General features: G+C 30.8%; 2 protein-coding genes across 5 annotated transcripts in view; one reads left to right on the top strand and one right to left on the bottom strand.

Annotated features, from left to right (window-relative positions):
* LOC114342278 (nitrilase and fragile histidine triad fusion protein NitFhit) overlaps positions 1-18,558 on the top strand; it is a 368,011-nt gene that overhangs the window by 205,472 nt on the left and 143,981 nt on the right. The gene's annotated exons all lie outside the window — the stretch shown is intronic.
* LOC114334793 (zinc finger protein 227-like) overlaps positions 1-18,558 on the bottom strand; it is a 56,403-nt gene that overhangs the window by 37,437 nt on the left and 408 nt on the right. For 2 of the 4 annotated variants that reach the window (XM_050654315.1, XM_050654313.1), the window contains exon 1: positions 11,436-11,748. The exons of the other annotated variants lie outside the window; for them this stretch is intronic. Coding sequence is in view for 1 of the 2 variants with exons in the window: in XM_050654313.1 (XP_050510270.1) it covers positions 11,436-11,616 (181 nt within the window). In the remaining variant the exon portion in view is untranslated. Of the gene's footprint in view, positions 1-11,435; positions 11,749-18,558 lie in introns of those variants that run through there. 4 annotated transcript variants of the gene reach the window in all.

The following is an 18,558-nucleotide window of genomic DNA, read 5'->3' as shown; positions in this document are numbered from 1 at the left end:
ATTCTTTAGGACCTATTTTAATTTTCCAAATCCTGCCCAGGCTAATCTGACCCTTCTTTTTACCTCCGCTGTTTGGTTTTCCTTATTTATTTTTATAATCTGTCCCAAATATATATAATCATTAACCGCTTCTATTGTGGTGTTGTTTAGTATTACGTTTCTATTGTCTTGTGTGTTTGTCATTGTTTTTGTTTTGGCAAAATTCATTTTTAGACCTATTTGTTCGGATTCATTTGCTAGTTCGGTTAGCATGGTTTGTAGTTCTTCAAAACTTGATGCTATGACTACTACATCGTCTGCATATCTTAGGTGGTTTAGTTTCTTTCCATTTATGTTTATTCCCATGTTTGTCCATTCCATTGTTTTGAAAACATCTTCCAGTGCTAATGTAAATAGTTTAGGAGAAATAACATCTCCCTGTCGCACTCCTCTGTTAATTGGTATGGGTTTTGTGGTTTCTTCCAATTGTACTGTCATTGTTGCTTTCTTATATATATTATGTATTAGCATTCTGTATCTGGAATCTATTCGACAGTTGTATAGCTTTTTCTATTGCCCACATTTCCACGCTGTCAAATGCTTTTTCGTAGTCAACGAACACTAAGTGCAGATCTATATGGTATTCGTTAGCTTTTTAGAAATCTTCCGTTTATCTTTCGTTTTTTTAGAAATCTTCTTCAAACTTCCTAAAATCTTTAATCGCGATTATCTCTAAACAATGGTTTTGTTAGTTATCGGGTTTTCGCTCGAACCCCTCGATATATTCTTTGGTAATAGTTATGTTTAACAGTTACACGTTTCTTAAGATATCTCGAGATAGAAAAAAGGTATTGGCATGCAGTTTCCGCTATTCTGTTGCTAATTTGGACTAATTTTGTAATAAAGGATTAAAAATGCATACTTGAATTAAATATTTTCCATAGAAAATTAGATTCCTGAAAAAAATTAAATAACGCCTCCTGACATATTACTTACTGTAATACTTACATTGACGGAAAAGAGCTGCTTTCAACAAGACCAAGTTTGCAAAATTCGATTTAGCAGAACCTGACCTACAGTCATTTTTTCATAACAAGGTTCGCACTCACCCCCAACTCTTATTTGCAAATATAGAGTTAAACTTGTGAAATTAAATACGCGCAGAATTTTATGAAGAATGCGATGATCAGATTTCCAGTGCTCTTTCATTAGGCAAATTTTGTAAAATTTTAATTTTTTAATTTGTGATATTCAATTGCCCTCTAGCGGTGGAACTACAATTATGAAAATAATTTCGAGGCTTTTCCCGAGGCAACTTTTGTTATAATTTTTTTCTTCTCAGCTATACTATGAACGGTTCCTGAGATATGGCCGAGAGCTATTCTTATTGGGACAGCCGGTACATAAAATGGCGTCACCTTACAATGTGTAGAAATATTAAACGATGGCCACTAGTAATCTTTTTATGGGGTCCTAAATATCGCCAGTATAAACGTTTACAAACTTACAACACATAAATAATAATAGGTCTGGATCCCGCGTATGAAAAAAAAAGTTGATTAATAGCAAGCTGAAAATTTGCTAATAGCTTAAGGGTGTCTAGTCGGATAAACTTTGATATATGGGAACACTGGAACAGGGGCAGTTGTAATTGTGGAACAGGTTAAAAATTTGGAACGGTCACCCCACGAAAACGGCACATTTATTTTGTCCGACAGAACAGACTTAAATTGTCCGAACAGAGATTAAACTCTCATGCAAAAATCAGACTGCTATTTTAAAATAGCTAAATTGCTAAATAATATCTATATACAGGGTGCGCCAAACCTCTGGTCTTCTTTGATTACGGCTAAACTATGAGATATACAAAAAAATGTTTATAACAGAACTAATGTGTATCAAAGAGGTCTATAATTTAAAATTATTTTCAATTATACAGGGTGAGTCAGAATGACGGTATGAACCAAAGTTGTATTTTTTTAAATGGAACACCCTGTATATTAAATCATTTTTGAATATATTATTTAAAAGTATGAAAAATTTGTATAAGGTCTTATAGGCCTAAAGTTAATAATTTTCGAAATATTTACATTTTTATTGACAAAAATGGTAATATTTATAGGGTTGTGGATTATGTTTCCAAGGAAATAAAAATTTAGGTGATAGGTCAAAGTTTTTAAAATATAGTGTTATTTTTAAATAATTTAATATTTTTTACTTTTAGCCATAAAATATACAGTGTGATCACTATTTGCAAATACAAAATTTTCTCATTTTTTTTTAATGGGACACCCTATATATTAGTTTTGCGTTTGGTAATAAATATTACAACCTTTCTTTTGGTATAAGGTTGTATGTACCTAGCATGTTTCGTTTTGTAGATATTTTAAAAAAACTATAGATTTTACGTTTTTGCGGATTTTTTATTTAAAAATTTTTTTGCAAAAAAAAATAATTATAATCTGGTTTTAGAAACATACACTAAAATATGAAATATGAAAATAAAAACGTAATTAAAGATTAAAATAAATCGTATGCTAGTACAATTCAATTGAATTTAATAACTTTAAATTATTTTACAAAAAATATTTTACCATATTAATGAATGCATAAATTAGTTACTAAATTAAATAAACAACCAAATTTTAAATCAATCGTAGTAATTCTTCTACCGCAGCAACTTTCCTATACCAAATTAATTGTTAGTTATATTGTATTTACGAGTAAGATCAGTTAATAACTTTTTAATTTACCTACATCTTGAGAACGTATAAAGTATGCTTTGAAACAAATGAACGTTATGGAAGTATATTAAGAAGTAAATAGTATCTATGTACCTACTCGTGTCACAAAATCTGGTAATAATTTCTAATGGTTTCGCCCAAAACAAATGTCATATCCAAAAATGATTCGGTTAAAAAATTAAAATTTAAAATAAAAAAAATTGTTTCAAAAATTTCAACTACCAAAGTATTCCCAGTTTTTGTGACACCAGTAAATACTATTTATATTAATACATAATTTGGATGATACATTTAACATTCATTTGTTTCAAAGCATACTTTATAATAATTTTTATATTCTCAAGATGTATGTAAGTAAATTTAAAAGGTAAATTAAAAGTTTAACTAAATATAATTTAACTAACAATTAATTTGGTACAGGAAAGTTGCTGTAGTAGAAAAATTACTACGGTTGATTTAAAATTTGGTTGTTTATTTAATTTAGTAACTAATTTATGCATGATAAAATATTTTTTGTAAAATAATTTAAAGTTATTAAATTCAATTGAATTGTACTAGCATACGATTTATTTTAATCTTTAATTACGTTTTTATCTTCATATTTTATATTTTAGTGTATGTTTCTAAAACCAGATTATAATTATTTTTTTTGCAAAAAAATTTTTGAATAAAAAATCCGCAAACACGTAAAATCTATAGTTTTTTTTAAATATCTACAAAACGAAACATGCTAGGTACATACAACCTTATATCAAAAGAAAGGTTGTAATATTTACTACAAAACGCAAAAGTAATATACAGGGTGTCCCATTTAAAAAAAATGAGAAAATTTTGTATTTGCAAATAGTGATCACACTGTATATTTTATGGCTAAAAGTAAAAAATATTAAATTATTTAAAAATAACACTATATTTTAAAAACTTTGACCTATCACCCAAATTTTTATTTCCTTGGAAACATAATCCACAACCCTATAAATATTACCATTTTTCTCAATAAAAATGTAAATATTTCAAAAATTATTAACTTTAGACGTATAAGACCTTATACAAATTTTTCATATTTTTAAATAATATATTCAGAAATGATTTAATATACAGGGTGTTCCATTTAAAAAAATACAACTTTGGTTCATACCGTCGTTCTGACTCACCCTGTATAATTGAAAATAATTTTAAATTATAGACCTCTTTGATACACATTAGTTTTGTTATAAACATTTTTTTGTATATCTCATAGTTTCGCCGTAATCAAAGAAGACCAGAGGTTTGGCGCACCCTGTATAGTCGATGAAGTGAAGCATTTTGGCTCGCAATTTTTTCGTCCAGCATGAATTTACTTGAAATTTTCACAGAAGGTAGGGAATAGTCCAAGGATCATTTTCTATATCATGCCGCTGTACGCTAAAACCTTGGGGGTGGTTGCCACCCCATCTCGGGGGCGGGAATTTTTTATTACATTTTAAACATGTAAATCGATGTAAAAAGTAATTCTAAGAAAAAAATGTTTTTTACATCTTCTTCGTGAAACTAATATTTTTCGAGTTATTCGCGCTTGAAAGTAACAGTTTTTCGATGAAAAAATCGACTTTTTTAGAGGATTTTTTGAGAATACCTCGAAAAATATGCATTTAATCAAAAAAACTGTGGATATCAAAATTGTATCTTTTAGTAACACAAACCAAATTCTTTTTCTATAATATCTTTAAGACCAATACAAACCGAGATACGGCATGGTAAAAGTTAGCTTTTTTCGTCAAATGCATAATTTGAAATATTCAAAGTAAAATAACGGAAAAACTTTGCATTTTTCGAGGAAAACTCAAATAATCTTTTTTCAAGTAAACAGTTAGGCCTTTCAAAAAATAATAATAAAAAGTTTCTGGCCTGAAAACTAAGCGACTTATGATCAAAAAAGGTCGGTACCTGCTTTTTTCTATGAAAAAATCAGTGAAAACAACCCCCTAACAACCCTCCTAATTAAAAATTGGTCTTCATCTTCCTGTAATTCCTTTTATATTTGTATTGTCAATACACCCAAGGAGTTTGACCTATTTTAAAGGCCTAATTTTAGAAAAATTGGAGTTTAAAGAAAAATTAATTTTTTGGAATTTCCCATTTTTTACTTTTTATTTCAAAATATCTCCGAAAATACTGGAGATAAGAAAAAAATGATGGACTACAAAATTGTAGCTTTTTTAATAACTAAAATTCCCTTGTGCATATATTTTCATTACAGTTTACAGTTAGCGAGATATAGCTGTTTAAAACCTCTATTTACGAGCAAATACCCCCTTATTCGAGCACTTTAAACCCACCCTAATTAAAAACTAAGGGATCTTACGGAATTTAGTTTACACAGTCTTATAACTCTTCAAAAATCCTACAAAGCTATTTTTGAAAAAAAACTTTTTATCGCCAAAAATGAAGGAGCTATGATTATAAAACGATTTTTTTTTCGAAAAATTCAGATAGTCCGCTTATGGATAATTTCCAATGTATGTATAATAACACAGAACCAGTTCGTATACTGGAAGATGACTAAAAAACTATTTGTATTTGTATTTGTACATACCTATTTGTAAATTCGTATTTCTGTGTAAATAAATGTTTTTGTAATTCTTTAATTCTACTTTTTTTCTGTATACATCTATTAAAATATCTACTTATAAAAACTGTAATGTTATTAAGGGTGGTTTTTAAGGGTTAAAACATTATGATATTATATCCTAAAGTATAAAACAATCATTTTTTAACAAATCAAAACCAAATTTTACCCATATTAAAGTTTACAATGTTTTTATATAATTTTTGACAATAAGGGATAGTTTACACCCCTAAAAATAATCAACGCCCTTAAGCATGATATAGAATATGAAGTACAGGGTGAGATGATCCTAATCCCAAATTTTTATGTAAATCGATGCAAACCGAAATTATTCTTTGAGGACAAGTAAATTCTTTATATACAGGGTGATTGATTAGTAGGGTAAAGCTCAATAGCTCCGCTATAGTAATAGATAGCAATAAAAGTTAATAACAAAAATTTTAGCCACCTTTGAGCTTCACATTACAAAATTAGTTAGAATGTTACAGGGTGTTCGATAACACAGTGGCAGATCAAACTTATGTTTTTTTAAATGGAACACCCTATATTTTATTTTAAATTCGAAATCCTGTTAACTTCTTCATCACAAAAATATAAAGGTTTGTTATATTATACAGGGTATTTACAAAGTTATAACCAATTTTATATGAAAATCGTAACAAGTTCAACTCCCTGTATAAATAAAAATAAGCAAAACAACAATGGTTTATTAATGCCATATTTTTTAACGTATTGTCAAAATTTTCAAGAATGGTCGATATTGCTAATTTTCTTTATATCAAATACAGGGTGAGTCAAAACGCAAGTACATTATTTTCTCAGTAATTTTAAATGGAACACCCTGTATTTTATACCACTATTGAAAAGTACCATTACCGTACTTTAATTTTTAGATAACATTCCCTATATCTAAATTTATTAGTTTTCGAGATATTTTCATTTTTCAATGGACCAGTAGCGTGGCCACCCAAATCACCAGAATTTAATAAACTGGACTGATTTTTTTGGGGTTACGTTAATAATGAAGTTTATAAAACACCTCCAACAACAAGGGATGAGATGAAAAATAGAATACAAAGTGTATTTCGATGTGTTAATTTACAAATGCTCCGTAGAGTAAGTAGCTCATTCAATGATCGTTTTTACGCGTACATAAATGTGTTAGGAGATAATTTTGAACACCTTATGTAATTAAATATTAAAAATATTTTATTAAAAGTAGCTTCTAATTTTTGCAAAATGTGTTACTGATAAATTATGTTTCGTTCTTTATTTGTTACATTGTTACATTTACATACAAAAGTAGTGTTTAATTGTCTTCACAAAATATTGTATTTTGTGTTTGTGTGTTTTTTTGTAAAATTTATTACTAATTTTCTTTGTTTATTTGTTGCATTTACATAAAAAGATAGTATTAAATTGTTTCAAAAATGTTGCATGTAGTGGTTGTGTTTTTGTTTGTAAAATGTATTACTAATAAATTATTTTTATTTCTTTATTTGCTACAGTGTTATATTGATTACCGGATTGATAATCGGTAATCTTCAATTGTCAATTCACTCATGGCTTACTTAAAATTTAGATAAATTTAAACACCTAAAATAATTTACTCTGAAAAATGAAAATATCTCGAAAACTAATAAATTTGGGCTTAGGGAATGTTATATAAAAATTAAAGTACGTTAATGTTACTTTTCAATATTGATATAAAATACAGGGTATTCCATTTAACATTACTGAGAAAATAATGTACTTGCATTTTGACTCACCCTGTATTTGATATAAAGAAAATTAGCAATATCAATAATTCTTAAAAATTTTGACAATGAGTAAAAAAAATATGGCATTAATAAACCATTGCTGTTGTGCTTATTTTTATTTATACAGGGAGTTGAACTTATTACGATTTTCATAAAACATTGGTTATAACTTTGTAAATACCCTGTATAACATTACAAACCTTTATATTTTTGTGATGGAGAAGTTAACAGGATTTCGAATATAAAATGAAATATAGGGTGTTCCATTTAAAAAAAACATAAGTTAGGTCTGCCACTGTGTTATTGAACACCCTGTAACATTCTAACTAATTTTGGGACTTCATTAAGTTGGAGGGTCCGAGAAGTTAGCCACATTAGATTTTCATAGAACGTTGAATTGAAGTTTGACAGTGTTGCCATGTGATTATAATGTATATAATTTATAATATGTTGCATGCTTCAAATATACAGAGAAAGCTTCGAAAAGTACCTTTTTACATTATTCTATGGATTTTGATATTTTTTAATTTATGTAAAACACGAACGAATAAATATTTGTTGTTTGTTTAGATATTAATTGCAGTTAATTATTAGAAATTTTTTTGTGGCAATTGCCCTGATAGATTCCTGGAGAGATTTGGCAACAGAGTCAGAACGTTTAAATTTGTGTTTGCCAGATTGCACAGATATTCCGCAGATATACATTTTATGACTTTCTTTGTATTTTATTATATTTCGTTTTATTATTTTATTATTTGGAATTAATGTACCTGAATACTGAAATGCTCTTAGTTACTGAAAGGTGTTCACTTCGTCAGTACGCTATTTTTGTGTTTATTTTGTATTTTTTAAAATATTAAAATGCCTACAACGATATTGTATCATGTGAAAAACTTATAGTCCTTTTACCCATATAAATAGCTACAACTTCCATTTTAGACAAATTAGTTTTCCTAATAGTACTGTGGACTTGTATATCTGTATTTTCAGTTGCATATATTCTGGAGCCTGTTATTATCACAGCTTTTTAATTTTTTTGTGGACTTGTATATCTGTGTTTTCAGTTGCATATATTCTGGAGTCTGTTATTATTTACATTATATTAAGGGCCGGTTGTTCGAACACTATAATCAACAATGATCACTATCAAATATTTAATTACTGTCACAACTGTCAATGTCAACTTTGGTTGGGTTGCTGAAAACATAATTGATTATAATTATGAGATTAGTTAATCAATTCACATAACAATTATTAACATAATTGATTAACTAATTTCATAATTTTAATCAATAATTATGTTTTCAGCAACCCAATCAAAGTTGACATTGACAGTTGTGACAGTAATTAAATATTTGATAATGATCATTTTTGATTAGCGTTCGAACAACTGGCCCTTAATATTTCTATCTTTAATCAATATTTAGAGTTTTTTCGATGGCGTTTCAAATTCAGGTGAAAAGATGATATGTAATAATATTACTAGATAATCTGTAATAATTATTGTATTGGCGACCTTATTATTTATACAAAGCTTACTTTTATATAGATAATAATAAACTAATAGTATATAGTAATAAAATCTTAAAACAGCAGAATTTTACTTATTTTACACTTTTTAATTAGAGAAATTAAAAAATTTTTCTCGTTATTTTATCTACATAGTTAATGTTTTCCATGTTAATAAATAAATTAATAAAAATATATCACGACATGCTCTTTTCTGATTTATCCTAAAAACACATGGCAACACTGTCATGCCTTCATTTACTTATATCTGTAGCTAACTTCTCGGACCCTCCAATTTAATGTTGCCCCTAATTTTGTAATGTGAAGCTCAAAGGTGGCTAAAATTTTTGTTTTTAACTTTTATTGCTATCTATTACTATAGCGGAGCTATTGAGCTTTACCCTACTAATCGATCACCCTGTATAGCTCCAACAAGGGTGGTTTTAAGGGTTGAAATATTATGATAGTATATCTTCAAGCATAAAACAATCATTATGTAACTAATAAGAACCAAATGTTGACAATATTAAAGTTTAAAATGTTATTTTATAATTTTTTACAATTAGGGGTAGTTTTCACCCTTAAAAAACCAAAAGCGTACAATGGCTCAATATAGAAAATGAACTAGATTGTATAATGAGCCTAATCCCAAATTTTTGTACTAATAGATGCTGGACGAAAAAATTGCGAGGTTTTGCCATTTTTTCAGCTTCATTTCCTCGACTAATAGGACAATAATAATATAGGGATTAAGAGAATACTGGGAGTGAACTCAGACATAATAGACTACATTGAAAAGAAGAGATTAACCTGATACGGACATGTCAGAGGAGCAGACCAAAATCGTTGCAACAAGGAAGAGAGGCAGACCCCGAAGATCTTCCAAAGATGAAGTCTACATGAAGGGGACTGGCACGACAGAAAGAGCTGGAGAGAACGGTTGAGTGAAGGAATACAGTGAAAACTGTGGATATCCTTAGTATATATGTTATAGTCAAAGCCCGAATTTCAGGCACTCCTAGGTTTGACTAGGCAATCCTCAGGTCTGACTGACGGTCTTAGTCAAAGCTCGAAATAAATTACAGTTTCGGCCTTTGACTAGTCAAACCTAGGAGAGACTAAGTTGGTCAGGCAAAGGTCGAAATTTAATTTTATGAAATCGGGGTTTGACTAGTCAAACCCCGATCAGCTATTAAAATGTAATTTGTTAGAGTGGGTTTAATAAAACGTCATTTTTTTAACTTTAATGTTTATTATTTTTATATTGTCATAATTAAAATAAAAAAATAGTGTTTATTCACACATGTTGAGGCATTATGGAATTTAGAGTTGCACAATATGTTAGACCTTTTACACTTACATAATTTTGAAGACCATTTCTGATTACAGTAGCATTTTATAAAGCCTTGTTTTCCAAATTTAGAATCTTTTGTACTAATCTCTCTTAGAGATTTTCTCTTTGCATCATCTTATTTGATTTCTTGGAAAAAGTGTGTTTATTGTTCCGTATATCGTACCAACTCTATATAAACCGTCAATTGTTTTATCTTGTATGATACCCAAAATATTTCGAGCATCTCCTCTGGCTCTATCAAAGCTGGGGAGAGATATTGTTACATTTTATCCGATCGAAAGACATTTTTTTTCACTTAATTGTTTCATAGCATTAGCCTGGACATGAAGACCTTCAATCTCCTTTCATTTATTTATTTTAGTCTCTTCTGTCTGTGCACACCGCATGCATGGAACTTTTATTTGAAAACCTTCATAGTATGCACCAATTGTGCTGTCACGGTGATACATGTTGTCCTCTCTGACAGCACACTTGGTGCATACTATGAAGGTTTTGAAAGAAAAGTTATATGCATGCGTTGTGTACAGACAGAAAAGATTAAAGTAAACAAAGGAAAGTAATTGAATGTCTTCATGCCCAGGCTAACGCTATGAAACAATTAAGTGAAAAAAATGTACTCCAATTTCGATCGAAAAAACTATAACAATACCTATCCCCAGCTTTGATAGAGCCAAAGGAAATGCTCAAAATATTTTGGGTATCATACAAGATAAAACAATTGACGGTTTATATAGAGTTGGTACGAAATACGGAACAATAAACACACTTTTTTCAAAAAATCAGATAAGAGAAATCAAAGAGAATTTTCTTAATTTCGAAGATGTTCCAGACGTTCAGCTGTCTCTAAGAGGAATCAGTACGAAATATTCTAAATTTGGAGGACAAGGTTTTATAAAATGCTACTGCAATAAGAAATGCTCTTCAAAATTATGCAAGTGTAAAAGGTCTAACGTATTGTGCAACTCTAAATGCAATAATGCCTGAAAATGTGATAATAAATACTATTTTTTATTTTAATTACGACAGTATTAAAATAATAAACATTAAAGTTAAAAAATGACGTTTTTTTAAACCCTCTCTAACAAATTACATTTCAATAGCTGATCGGGGTTTGACTAGTCAAACCCCGATTTCATAAAATTAAATTTCGACCTTTGCCTGACCAACTTAGTCTCTCCTAGGTTTGACTAGTCAAAGGCCGAAACTGTAATTTAATTCGGGCTTTGACTAAGACCGTCAGTCAGACCTGAGGATTTCCTAGTCAAACCTAGGAGTGCCTGAAATTCGGGCTTTGACTACAACATATAGATTATACAACATATTATTATGACAGATGCTCAAAACAAACAAGAGTCAATTAAAAGCCCTATACTCAATTCTTTGTATATGTTAATGCTACAACACATTCAACTCAACAAAAAACCAAAAAGTTATTTTTATTTATACTAAGGACTTCTACTACTAAATATTTTGTTACTAACCTTTTTCAGATTTTTGGTTTTCTTCAAATGGTTTTGTTTCAAAGTCTAAAGAATCATATGGACCATGAGTACTTTCCCTACTAGACTCCTGAACTTCACATTTAAAACCATCGCCATCCAAATCATTATACTCTATCTCTATTTTAAACGTTTCCTCGGTAATTTCTTCTTTGACTTCCATTTTTGATACACTTGATTTTATGTATGTACTATTCCAATTTTACACCCAAAAAGTGGAAATCACTTCAAATCACTATGAATTATATCAAGGAAATAAGAATGACATTAATAACTTTTATTTTGTTGACGTGACACGTGGCGACGGTTTTTAAATTTTTTCAACCGGTCAGGGTTGCCAGGTCAGTTTTTACTTTTTCAGTAGTTTTGCTTTCAAAAAATCGGTAGAAATCAGTAGATAATTTATTAATGCCAAATCCGGACAGGGGTAGTCCAAGGAGTTGTAGAAAACATAAAATCGGAATTTTACTGTGTTGCTACATCTACATTGTACATATATGCGAAATGCATAATATGGACCATGGCACAATTAAAAGTACAGCTGTTTCGCTACAATATGCAACTAACATCGAAAATCTCTGCCAGTTTAAAATTAAAATACATTTACACCTATGCTTAGGGTTACCATACTTCCGGATTTCGTCCGGACAGTCCGGATTTGAAAGACATGTCCGGATTGGCGTCCGGATTTGTTTCTTCTTTCTTTATTAAAAAAATGGAAAACACTTGGCCCAACGGTGGGAAATTTCATTCTGTGCTAAATCAAACGGTTCAGGCTACAAGGTGATCCTACCTGGAAAGAGATGAAAGAGAGCGCTTTAACTATAGTCAGCGTTGTACCGAATTCTGTCGATGTGGATGAATTATTTGATGAGCGCTTGTCACTTCTCCAATGTCTAAAAAAGCTGAAACCTAAATGGACTTTACTACCTAAAGAAGAAACCCCAAACACTCATGACAAATGGCAAGAAATATTTGAAGCATTTTCTAAAAGCAACGTTTCCTTTACGAATATTTTTAAAATAGGAGAATTCATATTTTGTCTGCCTGGTACTTCGGCTCCCACTGAACGTATCTTTTCGATGATGAATTTTGTATGGACTGCTGAAAGAGGAGGATTATCTCTGCCTGTTATAAAGGAGCTTCTCAATATTAAAGCAAATTATGTAATGTAATGTTCCGAATTCCATGACAAAATAAAAAATGACAAGCCACTTTTGAGAAAAATTATGTCTTCTGAAAAGTACGAAAGAAGAACAGATGAAGAACATCCTATCCCTGGGCCCAGTACAAACTAAGCATTTCGCATATGTAGGTACAATGTAGAGGTAGCAACACAGTCACATTCTTATTTAACATTTTCTACAACCCCTTTTGGACTACCCCTGTCCGGATTTGGCCTTAATAAATTATGGTAACCCTACCTATGCTTTAACATACAGCACTTAACTAGGTGCTGCGCAGAATGAAATTTCCCACCGTTGGGCCAAGTGGTTTCCATTTGTTTTGGTAAAGAAAAAAATCCGGACATTTCTCATATCCGCAGACGCCAATCCGGACATGTCTTTCAAATCTGGACTGTCCCACTGTCCGGACGTATGATAACCCTATTTTTAGGCCATGTAGATACAGTAAAACCTGTGTTACCGGTCACCTGTAAAAATCGGACACCTGTACCACAGAATAAATAACCATGTGGTTATTTATTCTGTGCCTGTACTAACGGCCAGTTTCAAAATTCTCCAAACCGAGTATATGAAGACTTCCTTATTTATGACCTGCTATTACGGCCATCTTTATAATACGGATGCGGCCAAATAATCTCATATTTTTAAAGCCGATTTCATAGAGATTTACCTGTTAATAACGGTCAATATATAGATGCCTCAGAAGCCAATCGGTGTAATGATATAGGTCTAAAGATGTTTCTGAATGTAGTTGCAGAAATATAATACAAACAAGGAAATAATAATATTATATAACTATATAATATAATGTGTGTTAAACTTCAATAAGTCATTTTTAGGGAGAATTGACTTACACCGCCCAAGTAGCAATTTTTCGACGCATTGGTTGTCAGTACAAACAAATGCACTGTATACAACGTTGCCTGAGAGCATTTTCAGTTGTTTCGGCCAACGTCCCCTACCCCGACTGACATTACGATGTTACAACCTTTAGTTATACGGGCAACTAATTTATTACCATTGTGTCACAATGATTGTGACAACTACATAATATCACAGTTCAGTGTGGTTCAGTTTTTTCAACAATCACAACGAGTTAAAAATGTTATAATGCTAAACTAATTTACGCCCTGGCCGACTCTGTAGTTGTAGTTGAGTAGTTATCTGTCACGTCACGACCCTTGTGTTGTTCTAGAGGTGTGACACGTTTGCGGCAACTAGGAGAAAAAGAATTTACTTTATAACCTTATTTTTTCTTATTATTATATATTTTATTTTGATGGAAATTTTCGATTTATTTAACAACCTGTTTATTTGTTTTTTTAATAGCTGGTTTCCATTCCATTGTTTTATCAGTAGATTTGAGATTTGATAACCTAATCTTTGTATCAGCTTTCGTAGACAGGGTTGCCAGGTCAGTTTTTACTCTTTCAGTAGTTTTGTTTTCACAAAATCAGTAGATTCTTTTTAGGCCATGTAAATATACAGTAATACAGTGATATGCACATCCGTCCTAAATGTCCCAAGAGGAATTCCACAAAATTGGAAACCTAATTATTCCAAACCACCAACTGGTAATTACCATTTTTTAGCTAAAATCTACTAAATCAAAAACTAAAATATACTTAAGGATTTTTGGGATATATTTGGGATTTTTTATAATAAAAACAACAGCTAACTTAAGGGGATAGGCGCAAAATGTCGTCTGTTAAAATGTTCAATGTATTTTAAATGCTTTCATTTTTTGCGAATCCTTAGAAAACTAATAAGTATTTTTGAAAAATTTAAACGCACAAAGAAAGATTACGTTATTACCGAGGACCGAAAGGCCCTGAAAACTTCTATAATGTTTATTTTAATAAGTTACAGGGGTGAAAAAAAGAAAAAATTTAGTGTGACTTTTAATTCCAAATATCTCGTTCAAAAGAAACGTTTTGGTTTTTCTAAATAATGCAGTCTTTCATTCTGTGTTTAAATTTTTCAAAAATACTTATTATAGTTTCCTCATGATTCGAAAAAAATGGATCAAATTCTGTTGAAATATACCAAAAATCTACTAAAAAATATTGCCTACTAATGGTTTGTTTTTAACCAAGAGGAGTGATTCAAATTTACCGCGCTGTAATGCTTGTTTGTAATTGGTCCAACTGCAGGCAAGTTTACTCCACTCTTATAAAATTTTGACACTAATGACATTTATCAAATTTTGACCCTAGTAGAATTTCATAGGTTAGTTAAGATATACCGGCGATTTTTTGTGTTATCTGTGTTATTCCTTAAATTTTGAGATTGTTAGTCTGCTTTTATATAAAAAGCAGTCGTTTTTAGAACTCTTTAGCGACGTATTAATATAATATAATATTCATGGATTACCGTTGAGGGCCGACATGATCAACCAAAAAAGAAGATGTATTTGGTTATTATTCTAGTGACTTTCTTAGGCGTGAATCTGCCTTTTAAGTTTACTCCTCCTGGTTAAAAAATAAACTATAGAATTTTTAAAAAAAATATCAAAAATCTGCCAAAAAAGTAGAAATCTACTAAATGTGGCAACGCTGTTAATGAGAATGATACAATTTTGACACTGGTCACATGACCTCTGTCACCCAATAAGAGGGTGCGTTCTAAAATGGTTTTGATAGTCGGCGCAGCCGGGTTTGGTTGTGGTTTGGTTGGCGATTGGACTTCTAAGTTGTCTTATCGTCTAAGGTTGGTGATAAGGTATTTTTTTAGTAATATTGGTAATATTGTTTAATGCGCCATTTTGGTTTTACTTGAGATTTTTGGGATGTAAAGAAAATGAAAACACAGAATATAAAAAATGCAGGCATTTTCTGATATCTTTAAAAGCACCATAAATACATTAAATTTATACTGAACATCTTTAACATAAATTTTGACTATTATATTAAAATTTGATTTTTTAAATTTGCATATTTTTTGTCAAAAATGTCATAAAAAAAGGAGCGTGTGTGTTTTTTAAAGGTGAAATATCCATATTTGACGGTAATCTGAGATGCGTTTATAAATTTCACATCAGGTAATAAGTCTTTTATTTATTTATTTAAATTTAAATACCGAATACGATGTCAAAACAGTTTACTTTTTGGTTTTCGCATTCACCATACAGGTGTTAAAAATATAGGTAAAAAAACATAACTAGTCTGACTCCTTGAGCAACCATTGCACGCGCAGGTGCTTTTTATAGTCGCTTCAGTTGTCTTATGCAACGCGTACGAAACGATGTTGCTTAAACAGGAGGTTGCCTAGGCAACGTTAAGACAACTCAAAAATCGTCCACCAAATCAGTGCAGAATAGGGTCGTCTTCTAGGCAATAACAACGTTGTAAGAAAACGTTGCCACGCGGTAGATAACGTTGTCGCGTCGACAAATTGCTACTTGGGTCGGCCGTACTTCTGTGGTAGAGAATATTATACTATTACTTTACAAGACCAAAGTCCTAAAAAACCAACGTAATTTGACGATAAAATATCTCGAGCTGAGAAGTCGAGAGGGGGACGTCGAGGCAACCCGTATTTCTATTCCCCACTTAGGTGCAAATAGCGGTTTTCTGACCGTCGTCGCAACGTCGCGTATTAACGTTGGGGCATTTAATCCAACGTTAAGACGTCGTAATATTACGTCCAATTGCTTCTTGGGTATAAACTCAAATCAAAATGGTATATTCATTTCAACTGAAAACGAAACGAGAATTTCTCATTTTTCTTCAATAGAATTAAGTTTTAAACTTTTTACCATACAATTAAAACGGTTTAAAAAAAAATGAATTAGATAGTTCAGTAGTACCTACCAAAATACATACATTTTATTAATAATTATTCTTAACGCGAAGTTGATAATTTATAGGCTAACATTATTCTTCTCCCTATAGGTACATACAGTATATTCTTTTTAAGATATTTTAAAAGTATATACAAGTATGTGTTAAGCATATACTTTTGCATATACTTAAGAATATTCGATTAAGGTATATTCTAAGAATAAACTTTTACGAACATTCCGAGATACTACGTACCCGAATGTGCTCAGTATATTCGGTGCAAGAATATTCTTTGAGGCACATGCAAAGAACATGAAATTTAGAATGTTTTTTATGGTACATGCTATGCTTGTACTACGCATATACTAAAAAGGATATACTTCGACGAATGTTGGTAGGATATGCTTAGAACATGATGCGAACATCATTGTTATGTGGGTTATCGACAGTTATCGATGCATTTTTTTCCAATCAAAATTTTTACTAAATTTTTAGGTTATCGGTTATCCATGAAAATGAAATAAATATATGAAATGTGATGACCAATGAATGCCAATGACCACGCGACGCTACATAGATACTCGCGCGGCAAATTTGAAAATGAACGCAAATTGAATAGTAAATGGCCTCTCTTAAAATCTTGTAATGGAAAATTTTACCCCTCCAGGAAGACATTGTACTATGTTCATAGAATATCTTGTGGTAACTTTCCACCCATAATTTGTCAGATAGATGTTCACGGAATAGAACGGTAGTACCTACATTCCTGGAATGTTTTGTGTTGTTAGGATTAAACTTTTATTTTATTTATTCTTGAATATTTCCTATTGTTAAACATTTGTAACCAATAATTTACAAATAAGATTTTCATTACATTACATAAAATCAAAAACATGTTTTGGATATTAAACTATATATAGTTTATAATTGTAATAATTGTATATACAATTTTGAATTAAGATTTAATCTTTTCGATTTAAACTACAGTAAAACCTGTGTTACCGGCCCCCTGCAAACATCGGCCACCTGTACTAACGGCCAGTTTAAAAATTCCCCAAACCAATTACAGTAAAACCTGTCAGTAACGGCCACTAAAAATGAAAAAGCTATTGGCCGATATAGAAAGGTGACCGGTATTGCCAGTTTTTGTAGTCTAGATATAATTGGTTTGGGCATTAGCATTAGCCTGGACATGAAGACCTTCAATCTCCTTTCATTTATTTATTTTAGTCTCTTCTGTCTGTGCACACCGCATGCATGGAACTTTTATTTGAAAACCTTCATAGTATGCACCAATTGTGCTGTCACGGTGATACATGTTGTCCTCTCTGACAGCACACTTGGTGCATACTATGAAGGTTTTGAAAGAAAAGTTATATGCATGCGTTGTGTACAGACAGAAAAGATTAAAGTAAACAAAGGAAAGTAATTGAATGTCTTCATGCCCAGGCTAACGCTATGAAACAATTAAGTGAAAAAAATGTACTCCAATTTCGATCGAAAAAACTATAACAATACCTATCCCCAGCTTTGATAGAGCCAAAGGAAATGCTCAAAATATTTTGGGTATCATACAAGATAAAACAATTGACGGTTTATATAGAGTTGGTACGAAATACGGAACAATAAACACACTTTTTTCAAAAAATCAGATAAGAGAAATCAAAGAGAATTTTCTTAATTTCGAAGATGTTCCAGACGTTCAGCTGTCTCTAAGAGGAATCAGTACGAAATATTCTAAATTTGGAGGACAAGGTTTTATAAAATGCTACTGCAATAAGAAATGCTCTTCAAAATTATGCAAGTGTAAAAGGTCTAACGTATTGTGCAACTCTAAATGCAATAATGCCTGAAAATGTGATAATAAATACTATTTTTTATTTTAATTACGACAGTATTAAAATAATAAACATTAAAGTTAAAAAATGACGTTTTTTTAAACCCTCTCTAACAAATTACATTTCAATAGCTGATCGGGGTTTGACTAGTCAAACCCCGATTTCATAAAATTAAATTTCGACCTTTGCCTGACCAACTTAGTCTCTCCTAGGTTTGACTAGTCAAAGGCCGAAACTGTAATTTAATTCGGGCTTTGACTAAGACCGTCAGTCAGACCTGAGGATTTCCTAGTCAAAC

Source organism: Diabrotica virgifera, chromosome 6 (assembly GCF_917563875.1).
Source record: "Diabrotica virgifera virgifera chromosome 6, PGI_DIABVI_V3a".
In the NCBI taxonomy this organism is placed as follows: domain Eukaryota; kingdom Metazoa; phylum Arthropoda; class Insecta; order Coleoptera; family Chrysomelidae; genus Diabrotica; species Diabrotica virgifera.
The sequence above is the reverse complement of the archived record's forward strand: the minus strand, read 5'-3'. Positions and strand labels throughout refer to the sequence as shown.